The 22237-nt window shown below is 42.1% G+C and overlaps 1 protein-coding gene across 2 annotated transcripts in view; it reads right to left on the bottom strand.

The window, feature by feature from the left end:
• The window catches only part of NAALADL2 (N-acetylated alpha-linked acidic dipeptidase like 2), a 989869-nt gene that overhangs the window by 928378 nt on the left and 39254 nt on the right, over nucleotides 1–22237 (bottom strand). Inside the window, exon 1 of one of the 2 annotated variants that reach the window (XM_019503318.1) lies at nucleotides 15932–16049. The exons of the other annotated variant lie outside the window; for it this stretch is intronic. Coding sequence (XP_019358863.1) covers nucleotides 15932–15974 — 43 coding nt within the window. The 5' untranslated portion in view covers nucleotides 15975–16049. Of the gene's footprint in view, nucleotides 1–15931; nucleotides 16050–22237 lie in introns of those variants that run through there. 2 annotated transcript variants of the gene reach the window in all.

The following is a 22237-nucleotide window of genomic DNA, read 5'->3' as shown; positions in this document are numbered from 1 at the left end:
GGCTCCATCCTGCTTCCAGCCCCCAGGGTTGCATCCATTGCCTTGGCTGGGCATCTCCTGTCCCTGCCCCGCTCCCTTCCTCACCATGGGGACCTCAATCTGCCCCCCATACCCCTTCTCCCCCCGCCACCCCTTCCCTCCAACAGACTTACTGGCAGGATGCTGCTCTCCAAGCTGCTGGACTGCATTCCTGTAAATCAGCTATCAGATCAGTATCAGCTGATATGGCTGGTTACTAATCAGCCATCAGTATCAACCAAGAAAATCTTTATTAGTGTGCCCCTAGTAGAAACCAGAACTGTTAGTAGCTGAACTTATAATAGAAAGAAACCACGTTGTACAGGATATTGAATCGATAAATGAATGATTTCCATAAAATAGATATCATATATGCATATATACCTGTACACACAAACTGTTAAAATGCATGACTGCAATTCAACCAAAGGGGCTTGACATTTTAAACATCTGTCTACTTCAAATCACTCAAAAATACAAAAGAAAACCTCCTGTCTGCTGTATTCCAGCCTCTGTACTTACACTTACAAACCCCCTCCCCCAGATCCCTACTATTTGACCCCCTTTTTCAGTAGATACTATGGATGAAAACATGCTGCTTCCAGCCTTTCCTATACTTAAGAAAGGTATACACAGCTTACATGGTAGTACAAGTTAACCTGATTATTCTGTGACCATATTACTCACTTCATGGATTTCAAATGCAACCAAGCCACTGTAAAAGGAAATGGAAAGAGGAGAAAAATGAAGGCATGAAAATGAAAAATACTGGATAACAAGGGATGCAGAAGAGATCTATGCAACTTTTTAAAATTTGCTAGAGGTCTGAGCTTTGAAACTTATATTCTTATTGGTCCCTACTCCATTGCTCATCCTTTAATCTGCACTAAGTTCCTATATTTAAGTTACTGCTTGTTTTAAATGGACAGCAGATAATTGATATTCATAAGCCTGCTTCACTAACAGTATTGTTCTTCCTCCCCCCACCCTTCATTTTCTGAAATAAGACGACCCATTCAAAGACCACAGCACACAGAAAACTGTTACAAGCTTGGTCCTGAGGCAATTTCAATTACTGCAAACTGGTGCAAAATTAAATGATGAATTACAGCTGTGTTCAAGTTCACAAATGTGTTTAAGCAAACATTTGTTTCTGAAACAATAAAAAGACATTTCAGTCGATTAAGGAATAGCTTGAGAAACAGGAAGGTCATTTCTCTTACATTTGCAAGTTGGTTTGTTTTAGGTTTGGGAAAGATACCAATTCCTGTCAGCATCGTCTAGCATCAAGCTAAAAAAAAGGAATGTTCTAAGATACCTAAATTCAGTACCTTACTTTAGTCAACAGTATATTGGACCTTTTCCTGACTTAGTGGGCTTATAGCAGAAATATTAAGTGCAAGCTACACGCTAGAGCACAGACATTGTTAAGCTCGGCAAAATGTTTTCTTTTAGCCTACATTACAGAAAAAGCAATAAACAGAAATAAAGCTAGAATGGCCTCTTATCATTACATAAATAAAATAAATAAGTGAACAAGGTGACCTAGGGCTATGAACAAATTGCCATAAAACCTATTTCTGATTTCAGAATTAAAATATTTTTTCCTGCTTGTCTTGCACCTCATGCTTTTGGTTAGATGCACAGGATGAAAACATGCCTCTTTCACTTCTTCCCATACCTATTTGGGAAAGGTGCCCTGTCTATGTGATAAGAGGAGAATTAATTTGATTATTTTCTGTGAACCTCTTGCTACCTTCATCACTTTCAAGTGCAAACAAGCAATCGAAAAGGGAAAAAAGTGATGACCAGCAGTTCCGCGGTCAGGATAAAAGGTACCCATAAAATAGGCAAAGGCAATACAACATTAAGTTTCTTGCACATTGTCCTGTCAATTTGTCTCAGTCTTACTCTGCGGGAAGGACCACATTCAGGCACAACAGAATGGCATATATTCTATATTCATAGGATGCCTGAGAATGAACCAATTCTTGTTACTGCTTTTATACTTGTTGGAGCTGGAATGAGACTGCCAGTACCTCTGCTTATGGCCCAGAATGTCTCCATATAGTAATGGATGTCAGCCACTACAGACTAAAAATACAATCGCTCATTTTAAATGTGTATAACTTCACAAGTGTTTCTGTTGTCCATGATGCCTTGCAAGAATATTAAGAAGACAGGTCATTAATCTCCAAATGGTCTTAAGCAGTTTCAGAGTCAGTCACCTCCATTCTGTCTGAGAGAGGTTTATTGCCTTATCTGACATCACTACCCCAGGCTTCCAATGCTGTAGCCATAAACCTTTAGGAACAAAGACCAAAAAACCTTTTGCAACAAGTGTCAAGGCCTAAACTTTCTTTAATATTTATAAATGGAATATATATATATATATATTAGAGAAAGTTTATTACCTATATATATATATATATATATATTCCATTTTTAAATATTAGAGTGTATACACACACCCACACATATAACAAAAAATGCATGTCAGTTGGTTAGGGCTTTTTTTATTAAACAGTATATTTTTTATCCAGAGTCCACTATCCTGAAAACTGTAGCAATTCTACTATAAATCCAAAAAAAAAAAAAAAAAGCCAGAAAATTCTGTTTTGGGCATTACTGAAAAAAAAAAATCACAATTTGCTGTGGAAGAAAAAAAAACATGTACAATAGTTACCTACATGAAAAATGACTAAAATTACAGGATTGAGGTAATGTGCCAGAAACATTTTACTTTTAGGTCGCCTCAAGGGGCTAAGAGACACTAATCAATTAAAGCTTCATTCCAAAAAGCAAAACAAATTTGTAGTTCAAAATTTTCAGCCAACCTATATCACCCATAAAACATCATTGTGTGACAGTCATGATGCACCTTGACTTTTTGCATCAATACAAGAAACCACCACATAATAGAAAATATGGTCCAAAGAGACCTGCATCTGGACAAAAAAAAAAAAAGAGAACATAAATGGCACGCAAGCTACAAAACTCACCATGACACCAGTTGGAACTGAAATAGTTTTGTTTTTGGCCAAAATAATTAACTACGATGTCAATATTCTCTGTAAAAAACATCACTGGCATTCTATACCTTTTGTCTCACCTAATATTTTTGGTTTGGAGTGAGTCTCACATTTTCCTTCACTATTTTTGAACTGGAATTAATTTCCCCAAAATGAACCAGTCCAGTCTGATGTATTTACCTTCAAAGGCTGACTCTCTTTGTAGAGACCTGGGCACCACTTGTGCTGTAGTAGCCCACAGTGTTGCTCTGTCTCCTTGAGATGGCCTCCTAGGGATGCTGTTTATCATAGAAATTCATCCAAATGAGATGCCTAATGCTCACATGGCATGTTTTGTTGCCCTGCATGTTCTTAATTGGTTTACAGTCTACCTGCTGGAACGCAACCTGTCAGTTTGGCATCCCCAAACATCTGAAAGCCTCACGCTGTCTTCTCATTCCTTTAACTAGACATGGGGATGTCAGTAGAAGGGGTCAGACAACTGGCACTGGCACTTAGGAAGAAGGACTTCTTGTGGAAGAGCTGGCAGTTACTGCCACAAGCATCTTACCTAAAGTCACCTTTGGTTAGCAACTGTGTCCTCATTCACCGAGCTTATTATGAAAAAGCACAATGTCATGTTAACATATACAATAAATAGGAGAAACAACCGTCAGGTCACCGTCAATTATTAAATCAGATGGTACAAGGATTCAAGACAAATCCTCACTAAAAATGGTAGAACTGAAACCAATCTGAGATCTCCATAGCTATGATAACGAAAAGTGCCATATCACGGCTGAGGCAGCTGAGGACAAAATGCGTTGGGACGGATCCAGAGCAGGCACGGTGGCACACTTGCATCCCACTTCAACTACGCACTGCACACGCAGGGAGCTCACAGAGCTCACCAGTACATCAGCAGAGCTCCTGCTGGATCTCCTACCCGGGGTCCAAACCCTGCTGCTGTTTGCTCTTCCCCTTCCTACTGCTCCCCCCACCACATTCAGCAGCAGAGGAAAGGAAAGGGATGAGCAGTGATGGCAGTGGCAGCCCAGGCTTACACGGGGCACAAGGGTGCAGCGCCACGGCCACTCATCCCCTCCTTTCCCTTGCTGCTGAATTTGAGTTTGGCATGGGGCAGGAAGGGAGGGAGAGGACAAAGGGGAAGAGCAAACAAAAGTAGGCTCCAGAGCTAAAAGCGGGGACTCCAGGCTCATAGAGCTTACAGCACATGCAGGGCTTCAGCAGGAGGTGTGCTGACATGTTGGTGAGCTCTGAGAGGGGCTGTGATCACACCCCCAAGAGCGCTGCAGCATGTGTACAATGAGCTGTCTTCACCGAGCATGACCCACACCGCCGAATGAGATGGGGCCACACCCCCATCACTGCATCGTGGATCCACCCATGGACCCTATGCATACCCTGCTGTAATCAGTTCTGTAGGAGGTACATGAGAGCACACATACCCAGGGATACTGAGCTACCAGGGAGGAGAGCATTTCTTATACAATGTGCATTTCTCTTTGAGTCCTTATAGGACTGATTTTACACAGATTTAAAATGCAGTGAGTGAATTGCAGTGTTCAAATCCAAATCTGCATGTAATAGAGAAATATCCTGAGGATGCCAGGTGCACAGCAGCATCAGTCACACAAAGGGAATGAAGGCAGACAATTTGCCCTTGGAAATGGGCAACACCTACTACATTTTTAATAAGCTTGCAGGGTGCACTGCCCACAGCTATTAAATCAGGTAGGACAGAGAGGTTGAGTGGCAGCAGTAATTTTTTGTCAAAATTTTGCACACTCAAGCAATGCAATCAACAAGATTGTGGCTTTCTCCCATGCAGAGGAGCAATGAGTGACCTGCACTTGCAGTCTTGAATGCTATTAGCTGGATAATGTCTTAAAAACACCAACCCCACCCATATTCTCAGCCTCCCATTTCCACTCCAGTGTGATGGTCCTGAAGAGTTTCTGTCTTGCTTTCTGTTTCCTCCTAAATAATACACTAATGCTCCATAGCATTAAAAACAATATTCTTCTTTAAAATCCCTTTTCTGTGGTCTAGTCTATTTAAACCACTTTCATTCTGTGGTCCTTCCTTTATAATGTTTGTTTAACAGTTCAGATTGAGTTCCTAAATGAAGAAGGGAGATTCTGTCTTCCTTTTCCAGGGGCCTGATTTTTATCTATTCCAGGTATCCCATCCCAGGATCTCCATCCTATTTATTTTTCCTCACCAGCTCTCAGAAAGCCTCTTCTCCTGGCTCAGGAGTCCAACTTACTTATATGAAACCCAAGTTACCCAGCATGAAACAGCACTCAGCTGGCCCTGACACCCTACCGTCATTAGAGGGAACAGTCACCCATTGCAGGAATGTCATATCCATCATGCTCTGTGCATGGTTTTGACGCTCTATGAGGTAAGAAGTGGCTCTGCCCATGAACTATATCATCAGTATCTCAGCATAAAATGCACTTCAGCTCATTTTTGAGCATCTTTTCACCATCTAAAAGAGTGATCTGAAAATATGAGGACAATTTTCAGTAAGACACTTTCCATTTTGTCTTAATGCCTGTTTAGCAAGATGCAGCACACTGACATTTGGGATAAAATCCTGGCTACACTGAAGTCAAGGGGAAGTTTGTCACTGATTTCAATCAGGGCAGAACATCACACTTGTTTTTTTCAGTGTTTACACAGTTACATTACTGGTCCAGGAGTTGGCTGAGGTTTTACAGCAGGAAGGATGACATCTGGTTTCTCTAGCTGCTCTCATTTGCCTGTGAGAATTATCACTCTTCCACAGAGAAAAAGGACACTTGAGATTGTAACTGTAGCTTGAAATGAACTTTTTATGCTGCAAGATGCCCATTTTATGCTTAGCTGTATATAGTCCTTAGGGCTGTGGAACACCGTCCTTACAGCTGAGGAAGCTGAAGGCAGCTGGATGTAAAGCCAGCCGTATCACTCCCGTACACCTTTCCCATAGCTGGCACATTAGGCCACTATGCTTGGGACAGCCTTTGACATTCTCATTGCAGAAGTCCTTGTTCCCTGTGGGGGAAACAGCTCTGTAATGCATATTTGTTCTAGTGTTGGGTTCTTAAAAACAGCAACAAGAAACCCAAAATACAGGAACCCAAGGCTTCCAAATCCTGAATGGTTCTGTAATAGCAGTCAATCTTTTCTTATATTAGAATTAGCTTTTCAGCGTCTGGAATGCAAATTTCTCCAGTGGTGGCTGAACAAAAAAAACAGCTGGTAAAAAAAATACTCATCAGCAATAAAATATTTTTAGGAGAAAAGCAAACTAAAATAAAGACATTCTCATTTACATATGGCGCATCTTCAGCTCATCTGACATTCTTTATTTCCATCCTATATGACAATGCCACTCATGGGCTAAATAACAAGAAAGCAAGCAACTTTTCTGATGCCAGATGCTGAAGATCAATAGCTATTTCCCAAAGTTTATGGCATAATTAAAATGTGTAACAGGAATAATTTTCTTTTCAACCCCTCAGGCTAAGCCTAGAATTATTGACTAAGTCAAAGTTATGTGGTGTAACATTTTTATTATGTTTATGGATAATATAAAGGAGTTTATGGCTTTTACATGTAATTTGGTAAGTATAGAAACAGCGGAGGGGAAAAATCGTCAGCATCAGCAAAACATCAATTGTAAAAATCTTTTTTAGGTACATACCGGACCACAGATTTATGCAACTTTCCTTTAGTTTGTAACCACCTAAACTTGATTCTGCAGGCTGACACCAGAAGCCTCATGAACTTAAGAAAACCATTGCTACACTCCTCCAGTGCTTACTTGTAAGGACGTTATTGCTGAAGAGGCAGTACCCCTCTACTCCCCCGGCCCCCACAGGATGGTGAGAAGCACCAGAGAAGGTCAATGCCATAAGCAGCTTGGATAATGTCACATACGTAATCTAAACGACTGCCGTGCTTGGATTGCTATTAAATGTGGAACCTGAACATCCAAGTCATATTTGCAGTGACAAAATCCAGAGAACACACTAAAAAGGAAGACATGAAGACAACAGCAAGAGATGAAAAAAGGAGCAAACAGAGAGAGCTATGGTAATTGAGCCAAAGCAACAAAGTGGCAGCGCAGGGAGAAGAGACAAGAATTGATTCTACTGTGAACGGTGTACACTATGAAAACACCATTGTAGGGATCCAGGTTCATTGTAGCGCACTGACTTTCAGATCAAATCTGCTCAATTTACAAGTGAAAAGATGTATGTCTGTTTCCTAACTGCCAGTCCTGCAAACTCAGCCCAGGGCTATGGAAGTCAAGCTGGGTTATTTCACTTCTCACACCTCACCACCAATGGTAATGGTAACATAGGCCAAATTATACCCTTTGTGACACCTGTGCAAACCCCATTATCTTCACTCTGCTTGCACAGATAAAATATAACTAAGAACTTAGTAAATAATTTTGCTGATGAAGCACAGGAAAGAAAAAAACCCAACTCAGTCTCTCTTGCAGGACTAACCAACTTTAATAACAGCTCAAATTGGTTCTTAAAGTGCATTGAAGTCTGCATATACATAGGGAGTAAGTTCTCCAATTTTGGACAACTACTTTCCAAAGTAAAAAAAAAACCCAACCAAACAAAAAAATGCTATAAGACTTGGCAGGGTCAGATTAAATCTGCCAAGATATAAACATATGTCCGACTAGCCTCTCAACTAGACCTCCCCCCCACTAATCCTCACGGATGCAAAGCAAAGCTTAACGTTGAACCAAATATACTCTGTTCCCTAAGACTGCAAACATCCTGAAATAATGGCATGAAGTACTGAAACCTTTTGCCACACCAGGGAAGGACCGTGCAAAGACACAGGTATAGGCAAGCCATGGGAACACCATGCAGGATGTGTCCAATGCCATAAACTGTCTTAATACCCTGCAACTCCTTGATACTCAAGGATACTACAAGGGTGATAAAAGAAAAAAACTTGGGTCCTAATCCTGCTAAATGTATATGCATGCTGAATTTACATGCACAAGAGGTTGCATTACTACCAATGGGACTGGTCTCTGAAAACAGGCCATGTGTTAGGGCTGTGCAAAGCTTCGGTTTCTGACTCGATTCGGTGGAGATTCGGCCCATTTTGGTGGCCGAATCTCTGAATCCAAATCAAATCAAGAGACCCTTTAATCTGAATTGAATCAGAACCCTCTGAATCCATTTGGAAAGATTCGGAAAGATTCAATGATTCAGACATAGACACAGCTTTAAATGTTTTTTCTACATACCTCAAGGTACCAGGAAGCTTGTGAATGCTGAGATGCTGGGGCAGATGGAGCATCCCACAGGAGCACGGCAGAGTCCCCAGCTTGGCAGCAGACTTGGAAGTGGACCAGAAGCACTTCCAGTCCACTTCCGGGTCTGTCGGGAAATGCCCCCCCCCCCCACCTCCCCAGCTCAGCGACTGGTGCCTCTTGGATCTGGGGGGGGACCCAGGATCCCCCGGAGGTTCTGAGCATGCGGGGGCCTCCCCCATGCTCCCGTAGGATGCTCAATCTGCCCCACAACTGCAGTATTCATGGGCCATGCCTGGTACCTCGTGGTATGTAGAAAAAACATTTAAAGCTGTGTCTATGGCCGAAATGCTGATTCAGAGATTCAGCATCAAATCGAATTGGGACAGTGATCCGGATCAATGAATCAAATCACTGTCCCCAATTCAGGCTGAATCCAGATCCAAATCGAATACAGCCCATTTCACACACCCCTGCCATGTGTGACATTTCGGCAGAATGAGTCAGAAGGAATGTGACTTTGTGCACAGCCACAAGAGGTTGTATTGAAGCAGCATCCAAGGCAATTATAAAAAATTGGCATCTTAGGAACTTCTTCAGTTGCTCAAAAGAAACAAAAACCACTGAAAAAAGTGACCAGTGTACATGCTGTAAAATACAGGAATAGGGTAGATTTTTTTTTGTTTGTTTTTTTGGAAATGTCTCAGCTCTGAATGCACTGGCAACAACTCAAAAGAACTTCAGGTTGTACGGGCCAACTAAGCCAATAAGGAATCCAGCCAATCAGTTCAGAAGTAACTGGATTTTTTGGCTATGCGTGCCATATGTGGATGCCTAAAGGCAAGGAGGAAACCTGGCAAAACTGTTAATGAAACATAAAAAAAGTAAACACTACTGCTGAGAGGGTGTAGAACTACTTGATGCATTGTACATCTGTTCCAATGCTTATCAAGGTATGTGCAAACAACAGATATAAACACCTCCTTGTGTCTGGTAGATACTGCTTGATTGCCTTGAGAGTATTTTCTTTAGTTAAACAATAAATAAGTAGTTTTATGAAGCAAAAAAAATTAACAATGAAAAAAAAAAAAAAAATCAAGCAATGTACCTTTTCCAATTTGGGCTTGACAAAAAAAATCATAGAAATTAGAAAAGGATAAAGCCAATTAAATTCATCACAGCTCCTTTTTGCCAGGACAGGACTATTTCTCACAGGCAGTGATACTTATATTGTGTAAATTAGGCATATGCAAAGGCAGCCCACCTCCCAACAAATAGCTGGAGGACAAAGTTTATGGACCACCAGGTCAACTGGGAAGGAACCACGAGCACAGCCTCAGAGTAGTCTCTTTTGTGGTCATAACCCATAAAACTACGTGCGGTGTTTGGGTTCTCCCATCAAACTTTGGCATAATCCAGGAAAATATACTCTGTAACGCTTCCAATGTCAGGGCCTTCTGGCATCATCTGCTGCGTGCTCAGCGCATTAACTAAAGCGGTCCTGAAGCAGGTAAACCTAATTATTCATCCTCCCCTACCCCACACCTACAAATCTACATTCATCCCTTCTTCACATCAGTTGTTCCTCTATCCCCCTTCCAGAATTATTGCCTTGATTTGGCTTGCAAAGAGAAGCAGATTTAAGGAGCGAGACTGTCAGAAAAAGCTGACCAAGCCCCTTAGTTCAGAGAACTCAAGCCCACAGAGTATGTCACAGGCTGGAGAATGAGAGGAAACTGCTACTGTGTCTTCTCCTACCCTTCCAGGATACTATGAATACAGAACGTGAAGGACGTCTGCCTCCTCTTCATCCCCCATTTCATTACTCTCCTTTAGTTGGGGCAGGAAAGAGGAAAGACAGAAAATGCACAGGAAAGTTCACAGGAGCACTTCAGAAGCAGGAGCTGTCATAATAACCAAGGTGGGAGTTGAGAGAGCCTAGCAACACGCAGGGATGGGATAGCAGGATGGAGGGAAGAAGTCTATGTGGTCAGGAAATGTATTTGAATTTGGCGGTGTTCTTACAAAGGTGTTTCCTGGTAGGGCTACCATATTTCCAGTTTCAAAAAAAGAGGACACCTGTTGGGGTGGGGGGGGGGAGGGAATATGATTGTGGGGCAGCTGTGATATGCCTGTGCCCTGCCCCTGCCCCTCACTCCCTAGCCACAGTCCCCCACCCCCCAACCCTGCTGATGACCATCACTCCCGACCCGCAGTCCCCCACCTCTCCTGATACCCCTCACTTCTAAACTATAGCCCCCCTCCTCAGCCCTCCTCATGCCCCTTGCTCCCGATCCACACCCCCCGTCTCCCCCAGCCTTGCTGGTAACCCTCACTCCTGACCCCTTAGCTCCCTGCTCCCCCCAACCCCGCAAGCGTCTCCCGGCTGCCCCACCCCTGCAAGAACAGGCACCGGTGTGGCCCAGCCATGCAGCACCCTGCTGCCTGGAGGAGCAGGAGCCTCCCCCACCCCGCTGAAGCCCAGTGCTGGGAAAACTTCAATGCTGAGCAGAGAAAAATCCCAAATCCTGGACATCTGTTGATATTTTAAAAAAACACCCGGACAGAGATGGGATGACCCAACAAGAGGACATGTCCAGGAAAACCCGGATGTATTGTAACTCTATCCTGGGATACCTGAGCTCACAAGCTGAAGTCTTTAGGGGAACCATCACAGCTGAAAGAACCTCAGTGAGTTTCTTGTTGTAGGTAAATGAAAAATGGTAATTTGGGCCCAACACTGAAATAGGCAAGTAACAGTGAAGTAATCTCGGGAGTTCTCAGGCCGTGCCAGAATCCATCCCTAACTTCAGGATTTCAATTTTTAGAGCTGCACCTCTTTGGTTTGCTGTGAGTTATGAATTTAAAGAAACTTAAACACAGGATAAAATGGAGCTGAAACAGCTTAACCTGGTACAAGCTCCAAACTGGGCACAATCAACTTTTCATTGTGCTAGGTTGTATAGCCAAACTAAAATCCCAAACTGCAACTCTCCACCATATTTAAATTTGGGATACAAAGCAGTGCGTACAGCACGTACATGACAAAAGAGTTAACACATTTGGATAGACTTATAAATGTTATGCTAATGTCACGTAAGTGCTCTACACTGATCTAGCTGGTGATGATGACTCTGCAGGGATACTCAAACTGCTCATACTCCTAATAGCACCTGGCCACTGATCAGTACTGAGATCTCAAGCTGTCCTGGTTTGGCACTTTGAAAAGGAAGTCAGAAATCCACAGGAAGCAGCAATAAAATGAATTATTTTAAATTATCCATTGTGACTGTTCCTAGTTGATGAATAGAGCCAATCTATGTCAGAAATGTGACCATAGAAAACCCTCACCATTATCATTCAAAGTGCCAAGAAGCGGTCCAGTGATGTTCTGCTAATACTTTTCCATAGACCATCCAAGGCATGTAAGTCTCCAATGCCTAAGGCTATAATGTGCCCCCAAAAATCAGAACTTCAGACTTAGGACTTTCTTTCACAAGACTCCCATTAATGAAGTATGACTGGCCACAATGTTAATGAGTATTACTTAAAGTGTGCGTAACTCATAAGCTACATATTATTAACTCTCGTGGGGTTTGCACTGCCCTTATCCTCACGTGCAACCCATGCCACACAGTGAGCGCACATTCCTCTCTCCAGGTCCTGAAACCAGCCTCTTTCGTTTAAGAGGAAAAAGAATTTGTCTCATTTAGGCCTGGGCTTGCATTAGCAAAGTTTCATGAGGGTAAATACTGATTTAAAATAAACATAGTTATATTGTGCAACGCCCCAACACTGACACACTTACAGGCTGGATGCACAGCCCATTCAAATTAATGAGAAAAAAATCCTACAGCACATCAGATTAATCTCAGCCCCTTAAAACCTTGCTTAAATATTAAAGGAAACCTCTCTGTGTACCCACACTGATGGTTTTCACAGATAGATCATTTTTTATAATTTTGTTATAACAATTTTTTTTCTGACAGTGAGAAAGCCTTACGACCAAAACAAAGGATTTCAAACTGACATTTAAGCAATGCTGAGAAGAGTGCTGCCGTCTTCACTCGCCCACCAGGAACTGAACCAGCGGGCTCCCAAACCAAAAGAATGAGCTACTACAGGATGAGCTAAAGCCATGGGAACAACCTTTTTGGCAGCTGTGCCATAAAGGAGCCCTGCACCATCCCCAAGTGCACTCTGATCCCCTTACCTTTCCTGGTCTGCTGCTCTGCTTTCTTCCCCGTGCTGCCTTCCAGATCTGCTGCTCTGCTTTCTGCCCTCTCTCTCTGTGTGCTGCCTGTCCCCTCCCATAGCCCCAGAGAGAGGTTACCTGTGCCAGATGGGCAGCCCTAAGCTGAAGAGTCTGCCTGTAGCTGTAACCAGAGCCATAACTGGGTGGTCCAGGGCGTGTGTGGAGGGGATGTAAGCACTTACCTCTGCTGCAGTTGTGAAAGCACCAGTGCAGGCTACTGATATCTCAGGAAAAGCTCAAGCTGCTGGGGCTGCATTGCTGTGAGGTCCCAGGGGCCTGAAGCTGCCTTTGAAGTAGTGCGCCGGGCTGGTAGCCCACTCAGTCCCCCACCCTAAGTGCTACTAGTGGCTGTAACAAGCTTATATTCTCCTTAAGCCACAACCTGTCCACTAGGTTAAACTCTCCAAGATTGCTTTGCAACACAATATAGGATGCAATGAATTAGATGTACACAAGATACATCTTTAAAAAAAATCCCAAACAACCAAAAAACAAAAGCAAAACCCCCCAAACCACCAGCTGCAATAACATTAGGCCAACAAAATGCTGCTACTAAATTCTCGAAATGACATGTGAAGATTGAAAAAAACTATGCAAAGTGTAGCATATGCAGGATTCTGTACTGACTTCAGATATAACCAAAATTACACAAACTACTATGCACATGAGAAACATTTTTTTTTTAAGTTTGAGGGGTTTTATTTTTTTAATACCCTGTCAATTCATTCGTATCAGGGGCTAAATCAAAAGAGCTATTGTTCTGTGTTTACTTTCACCTCGGCAGGCACCACACTGCATACACGCCATTCAACTCCAAACAAAAATGAAACTGCATGCATTTCAATACAAGTCTGAAATATTTACAGAGTAGGCAAAGTCGTAACAGCAACAGAGCAGAAGCAAAGGGCAGGTCGCTCAAATGTACTCATTGTTAAATGGAAAACTGTGATGGCAGAATGACCTTGTATTTGTTGATTGACCAGATGGCTAGAATTAACTGAATTACACAAACCCAAAGCCTTCTTTTAACAGCGCATAGTTGTTCAGGCAAACCAGTCAGGAGCCCAGAGCTAGTTTATAGCATGTGTATTAGCGTCCTCCTCATAAGACCCCCCGAGGACACTGATTTTCACCCTTACAGGCAGATGCTGCCGAAAGAGTGAAAAGGACTGGGATTCTGATACCCTGGATGAGCCTCTCTTTCCCCAGCAGAATTGACACACGCACTGATCAGACACTGCAAGGAAGTTTGAGCACCTGCTATCCAGGCTGTACCTGTCCTTTTAATAAATAAGTGATAGCAGCCTCCAGGCTGTCAAACTGGCACCTTTAGTAGTTCACCCAAGCACTAAATTCACCAAAAAGAAAGAAAAAGAGGCAGAAATGCGGTCGTCTCTCCATCAGCAGCATCAAGATGCCAAATCAAAATGTTATTTATTTATTAAGAACCCCAGTAAAATCTCTAGTTATTTTTGGCAAATTTCTAAAACAATCCCAGAAATTTCCTGGTTTCCAGAACTGAACTACAGAAAAAGAAAGGGCATTTTATTAGATCTGAAGTACCACAGGCCACTTTTTCTTTTCCTGAAAAGGACCCCAGGGTCCCATTTCCATTCTCAGTTCTGTTGGTGTCGAGTAACTCCATTGAAGCGCATGAAATTATAGTGATGTAAAAGTGGCTTAATTTGGTCAAAATCAGGGCCATGCAAGTCTACAAATTTACAACAAGATACAATGGGTCTCATTTCAGGACTTATTTCACACCAATTTTCCTGTAATATAATTCCCCTGATTTCAGTGGAATGACTCCTGGCTTACACCCGCATACCTGGGGGCAGAATTAAACCCAACAGATTTCTGAAGACTAAGAAGATTTCTAAAAGTTCTTCTGGAAGGTTAAATGAAAACCAGAACGAAGGAACTTCTCACCCGTAAGTTATGCAAAGGATATCTGGACTTAACAGCTATAAAATAAGTAGGTGCATTAACATTTCTTTTTCTCGGAAACACAAGCCCTAGAAACAGATGCAATTTGAACTAGTAAGCAGCTTCAGGGTAAAGTGCATAGCAAAAGAAAGGCCGTGATTTGAAAAAATAAATAAAGCATAAAGGGAGAGAGAAAGACTGATTTTCCACAGCAGTTCTCTCACAGACCTTACCAGGTTAAATCTGAGTGCTGAAAGGAAAACTGGACCTCAGATGTAATATATGTTGTATATAAACGTAACACACACATGCCACTCATACTGAAAGACTTGTGCCAGTCTAGCTTTTGTGGAAAAGAAAGACCATGAGTTCCCCTTTTGGCTAGAAAGCCGCATGGATTTCAGTCACACAAAACCATTTGTGAACTGAACGTAGGTTTGCAAATCTTGCAGACCCAAAGAACAGTCGGAAAGCTTTCCCTGTCCCGGGCCAGCAGAATTAATGGTTCTTCCCAATTACATGCCAGAAGAAAGACTGAGAGAGACAAAGGATGAGTCAAGTAAAGGGAAAACCTCTTAAAAAATAAGATCTTTACAATAATGTATTGCTTGGATGGGGAAAAGAGCTTCTAACTAGGTTAGAGAAAGATCCTTAAAAAATACTGTGTAGGAAAAAAAAATCCTATCCTAGGAAAAAAAACTTTGTGTCAAAGATGCTGTGTAAGCAAGTACAATGCAAGCTTCCCAGTTGCTCTGCTCAGACCTCTGCAGCAAGAACAGAATGGGCCATGGATCATGCTTTTTTCCAGCTAGTTTTGGTACTGCTCACAAGGGCCATTTAGTAAACATAGTGTTACATTAGCACAGTGACAAAAAGTATAAAATGAGAATAAAACCCAATAAATATATATAAATAAACATATGTGTGTGTGTGTCTGTCTGTGTGTGCGTGTCCCTTCTCTGCTCTGCCCAGTTCCAGGTTCCTCGCATCTCTGCTATCGTTGCAATAGAAGTACGCTGCTCTAAACTTCACAACAGAACGGCAACCCACACAAGCCACAAGTTACTGTAAGTTTTTAAACAGAGTCAGTTAATAGCAGGCATCCAACACTGTTAAATACTAATGCGACTAAAATATCTCCCTGCCCTTTAACCCACCCCCCTCAAAAAATAAAAATAAAAATAAAAATCAGCATTGCACAAAGAAAACACTGCAATCCCATGAATTTGAAGTCCTTTTTTTCTCCAAAAAAAAAAAATGCACACATGTGCAGAGACAAGTCACCCCCTGTATGACAAGCAGCACATGCTGCTGCTGTTACTAGCTCTGAAAAGCAAAACAGAAACACCCATATACAAAGACCAACCTAACACCCACGGCTTTCAGAGTGAAGCCGTTTCACAGGCTGCATTCACTTACCTTGCAAGGCTGTATTAGGTAAACGTGTCTCATTCTCTCCCATTGGTAAAAATTGTCTTTTATCAAGGGGCCAAAGCAATCTCAAGTTGAGCCAGTTACTGAGCAAGTTTTGACCTCCTGACTTCCTACTGCAGCACTGTAACTGTATACCTGACTTTCTTTGTGAATAATTAGCAACCTGCTTCCTGAGTTACCTGGGCTTGCCTGACCTGTTTCTCTATAAAGTGACATCACATCCTTTGATCTCGTGTACTATGTTAACATATGCATTGGACAATTGCTCCTTTGTCTTACCGTGGACTCATTTTGTCCCACTCCTTACTTTCACTTTTATGCTGAAAGTCATCTGAAAAACATCTGTGGTTTGCAACAGGTGTTTGGTGAAATCACCACAACCTTCCTCAAGTTAGTGATGGATTAGAAAGATTCTCTCAATTTGCATTTCATAAGAGAAATAAAATGTTAACTAGCATGCCAATTTGCAGGGGATAAGATTTACAGGCATAAGTCTCCAGCACAGTGAAGGATTATCACAGGAGATGGGGGGCACTAGTAAATGCAAAATCCTCCTTTGCCAAAAACCTTTGTCTTTCCTAAAGATTACCTTGAAGGAAAATGATTTACCTTAGTGCTGCAATCTTGAGGATATTTTAACTATAATAATGAAGCAGGAAGGGATTAAAAGCAAAAGGTTACTTTGTTTCTCTACCCTTCCCTCTGTAGCCCAAGGACACCAATTCACAGATCATCTTATCTGATCTTCAAGTTTATGTGCTGAGGAAATATTTACTTTTCTCTCCTGCATAAATGCAAATGCATATTTTGATACGTTTATGACCAATTTGGTAAACGTGTACAACTGGTTTCTTAACTACCATCCTCATTTTATTCTGGCATTTATGAACAAAACTAACAAAAAAGCAAAGTGAACGTAGGTGAAAACATCACTTTCAGGGAGCAAAATCACACAAATCAGATACTGGAAATGGTTACAGCGATAGTCATTTGGATTTAGATCACTATAAGGGTTTTCCACACAATAAAGTCAGATGTTATTATTCTTCTTACTCAAGAAAAACTTGTACTATTTAATCTGTTTAATGTTTCTGTTTCACATTTCTCTCCCTCCTGCTGTACTTGAGTAACTGAACAAATGCTTCCCTCTCAGTGAAGAAAAGCACAGGAAAAAAAAAAGACTGACGCTAAAGGCTTGTCTATGGATGAAAATCCAGAATAAGGTGCGGTGTGAATTTAAAGTGGAACTTCCATACTGGATTTGTCTAATTCAGAATAAAGCAAGATTACTCTGGAATAAGAACAGCTATACATGGAACTGATTTCTAATAGATACTATTGCAGATCTTCCTAAACGTTAGGTTAAGATCTGATCTAAGTGCCAATCTGCGCAGACGTTTGGGGAGGTTAACACGGGCGAAAAATGGCTGGCCCAATCTAAATTAGTTCACCTGTGAGGATGAACTAAATTAGGTCAGGAACAGTTCAGCCCAATCTACCAAACATTTGCATTCATTTGGAGCACAGCCCTGGGGCATGCAAAGCCCAGCTGCTCACCCCAACCCTAGGGCTGAGCATTTCTTTCCCCCAATTCAGACCAGGCTATTTTCAGTCCTCCAACCCCCAACCAGACAACCTCTGTAGGCCTTCAAGTCTTGGGAAGCTGATTTACTGAGGATATATAATTCTTGTTTCGCCTGTATGTTTCTGTAAAGTACTTACCATTGTACTGCTTTTAAAAAACATGAAGGCACTTACTTCTGGAAGAGTTTGGGTTCAAGGCAGAGTTGAATCTCCTGTACAACCTATCTGACTGAGCTAGAAGAAGAGGGAACAATTAATTTCTATTCTGAGTAACCCCTCAACATGTCAAACAGGCCAAAGAAGAGCCTGTATCCATCATCCCTTGGGCTAGAAGATGGATGACTTGCAAAACAAAAGTACACACATGCATATATCCCTACGGGCACCTAGGCTCAGCTTAACAGCTTTTGCATTAAGGGGGTCAGGGTAAGAGGCACAGCATCTTTTTGCCTTGGTTATGGAGGAGCACAAAAGTCACTGCTACTAGTGCTCAACCCCTGGCCTACAGGTCAGATCTGCCTCACAAAGCTGTCATCCAGCCCGCAGGGCTCCCCAAGGGTCTTGCAGTTTGGTGGCAGGAGAGTGGTGGCAGTGTTAATTGCCGCTCCCCTGGTGCCAAATTATTAGACCCGACCGGCTGGATAACAAGGCCTGTGTACCAAACCGCACAGTGGCTGTTGGGCCAGTACGCAAAGGGTCAGCACACAGCCAATTCCAGCAGGCAGGGAAAATGATAATGATAATACTTGTAATACTGTGAAGAAACATTTTCATCTCATGTAAACAGTCAGTTCTTGCAAGAACAAAAATAGAAATCTAAGGCACAAAGAGAAGCATTAGTCCTAGCCATCAAGTGCTGACATACCCTGCTAAGCAGCAGGATTTTGTCTTACTTAAAGCTTTTAGCACCTATAAAAGAAGTGTCTTGTGGTGTTTTAGATGCTAAAAATGTTTCATATCCCCTCGTATTAGCTTATTTTATTTTATTTTTTAATATTTAAGTTTCTAAGAGCTAAGAGTGACAGTGCTGAAAAAGATTTCTTTCATCTGAAAAGAAAGCTCTAGGCAGAGACAGTGCAAAAAGGATTGGTGTGTAGGTTTTTCACACTCCTGTCTCAACAAGGACTCTGGTGGTGAAAGGCAGCTCGTTCCATTTTACATACCCCTAAAAATATGTTGTGCTCAATTACATGCGATGATTAAATCGACCATTTGCAAAGGAAACAATACTAACCCATCTAACTTATCTCCAATATGTAAAGTGCGGCGTTTCCACTCCCCAAAAGACTAAGGGCTTTTCTATTTAGATGCTTAAGAAGGCCATTTCAGTACGTCTTGGGTCTGAAGAACGCATTGACAAAGAATGAAGGGAAGCACTGTTTGTTCCCTCTAACCCTCAAGTTTCACTTCGATTTTGTTAGGGAAATGAAAACATTGATTTATAAAGGGGATTAGGGACAGGCAGGTGCCCCTAAAAACTGAGCATTCCCACCCTCAGTTTACTGTGGGATTTGAAGACAAGCCCATGCCCAAGCACACAAATGAAGTTCCTACAACAAAGCAATGACAGAGCCAAGATCAATCAAGCACACCTGCTTTACCTTGAATTATCAACACATCCATAGGTTTTCACCAGCCATCATGGCTCTCATGCTCTGAAAATCCAGGTCTCATTGGTAAGAAACTTTCCTGAGAAAATACCAACCAGCACCACAAGCCAAACAGTAAATAGCTACCGCATCACACACAGAAGCCACATTTACTGTACTTATACAAGCATCGAAACATCTCTAATTCTTCAGATCTTACTACACTCAATCCAAAACTCTGGCTAATTCACACCAGGTGAGCAATCGAGTATTTCACCATCCATATCCTCATCCCAAAAACAGCCTACAGCTTAGTTTGCCCCGTGTAAACAGAGCTAGAGGACAACACAGGCTCAGCGCCAACATCTAACGACCAGAAAAAATCCGTAAATTCCCTTCTAGTCAGTGGATCTTCCAAAAGCAAAAGTTTCCTAGAGACGCTAGTGAGATGCTGTCTGATATGCTGATGAAGCTAGCAAAAATTATTTTCTTTGCAGACTTCCAACACCCTCACTGCAACGACCCCAAGGTGACTCCTTGCACTTATTTCTTTATTCTCGTTGGAATACCATACACCAGAGCATCACTACTATATAATTTCTTTTAACTTTTTAGCCTATATTTATTTATGGCCAATGTAAACTTATTTGTTCTTCTGGCGACACTGTCCTTTAATTTAATTATTTCTCCTCCCTCCCATCATGCACAGCAGTCTTACACCTCTGTCTAACAAGCCAAGCTCTTCTAGCCTCTGCTTATGTAGTAGACTCTGCATTCTCCTGATCATCTTGGTAACCCTTTCACTGAACACCTTCCAGTCTAAATTCATCTTTTCAAACAAAGGTGACTAACATTGTTTTCCTAATCCCCATCTTCTGTCACTTCACTACATTTCCCACCTGGCACCGTATCAAAGGTTTATTAAAGTCCAAAAGGGTGAGACTTACCACACATCCACAATATGAGTTATTCTGCATTTTATCCACTATTCTATTTACCTCTGTGACAATTATTTTTTCCCTTCAATATTTGTTCTTAAACCTTGCATGACATTTGGGTCAGACTGATGGGATCTGCAGATGCCTAAATTAGTTCTCCACCTCCACCTTCGCCTCAGGTGTTAATAGTACCTTTTTTTTTATTTGAATCATATTGTAGTGCTTCTGCTTGATCATTTCATTAAAAATACTTGCTATAGAACCTGCAGTTGCATGTGTCAGCTCTATCAGACATCTGTAATAGATGTTATCCAGTTCCCACACCTTCAGGGCATTAAGCTCCTTGAGATTTCTCAGCTTCACCCTAGAACCGGCGCTGCTATGTAATCAATCATACTTGCATATAGCTTCTACTAACATTAGCTTGGCCATATTTTTATATTCTTAAATACCTTAAGCAACAACTGAATGTGTCATTCCAGTGTGCTCGTAATCTTTCATTAGTTGCCTCTCTGACGGCTTCTCCATGGTCCTATAGAAGCATCTGTCAGGTTCAGCCTGTTCAGAGCCCACATTCAGGGTGGCAATTTCCTTTTCCCCCCACTCTTATTTTCATTAGCCATTGTCCCCTTCGTCAAACGTCAATGTCTTAGGTGAAAATTGTGTCAAAGTATTGTTTCATTTATGGGACATGCCAAGATCATTTTCAATGATTGTTAAGATCCTCGAGGATCCTAACCCATCTTTACCACATTCCAGAAGCTAATAGACACAACGGGTGCCTATACACATGCTCCAATGCGTTCTAATTAGAACCTGTCAGAGCAGACTTGATTAATTGGGTCTGCTCCGTGTTCTAATTAGAATGCTGTAGCATCACCGCAGCATCACATGGTGATTTCAAATGGGCCACTGGGCCATTTTTAATGATCTTTAGCTAAAAAGTCTCATGGCCGTTTTTAAACGCATGGGGGGGGCTTAATGCATGTGACGCTGTGGCATTTTAATTAGAGCAGCTCTCCAGAAAACACACTAAGGAAAATGCTCCCTCACCCCTGAGCATGTGTATAGGTACCCAATTAGTCTCAATTTCCCTTTGACATCTGCAGTCCATTGAATAATATAGACATTACATACTATAATTACTGCACATATTAAAAAGCTGCATGTATTTCATATAAGACATGCCAACCTACCTGTTAATTAACAGAGCTAAGAGCACAACACCTGTACCTTTGAATGGAGTACAAAGACTACTTCACCATCCCAGAGATTTTCAAAAACTATTCTATGACAGGCCCAAATTACTTCCAGGACACAGATGCAGGCTCCAGACACAGCTGGCTACAACAGAGCACAAAGACACATAACTGTTCTACCTGAACATGAAACTTTCAGCCTTGTGAATGGAAGTGAAAGTTTGTGGTGACTTGCCACCAGCATGGAGGAACGACAACTCTCCAGAAGATGGCCTCTTAATTTTAAGACCACTTTTGAGGTTCAAAATGGAATGAAAAGCAGATCCTTTCAGATATTTTCACAAAACCAAATTCTGCTGAAAAGTGAGCAAAACTTGGGGGTCAGCACAGACACATTTTCATCCCAAATTTTCTTCTGAATCAGATACATCAAGGACTGGAGCCGGGGTCTGCCACGCCTGAGGCCACTCCCCAAAGAAATCGGCAGACTGTCAAAGCATCTTCCTCCCTCTGACTGAAGAGGTTCCAGCCTGTTCGGTAGAGGTCAGTAAAGGCAGGTACCACCAACTCCTACATAGGGCTCATTTGAGTCATACCTCTGACTAGGGATAGCACCAGTCCATGGGTAATGGATTATTTATTTTACTTCCAAACATTTAATACAGTTAGTGGGGAATATTTCTAGGGAACACCCCCTGCCGGACCAACCACGTCAATTCATATACATTTTTTTGCGGAAGCGCACTGGTATCATTTCTGATGCCTTACCTCGATCCTGGGCAAGCTGTTCGAGAAAATTATACTGGCACGCATCCAGGAGGGGCCAGCAGGGAACGGCATGCTCAGGGGCAACCAGCACGGGTTCATCAGCGGCAGGTCCTGTCAGACCAACCTGGTGGCCTTTTACGACCAGGTCGCTAAATCATTGGATGCAGGGGTGGCAGTGGATATAGTTTTCCTAGACTTCAGGAAGGCTTTTGA

This window comes from Gavialis gangeticus, unplaced genomic scaffold, assembly GCF_001723915.1.
Source record: "Gavialis gangeticus isolate Ggan-Ray unplaced genomic scaffold, GavGan_comp1, whole genome shotgun sequence".
Taxonomy (NCBI): Eukaryota; Metazoa; Chordata; order Crocodylia; family Gavialidae; genus Gavialis; species Gavialis gangeticus.
This window is presented reverse-complemented; position numbering and strand designations above follow the sequence as displayed.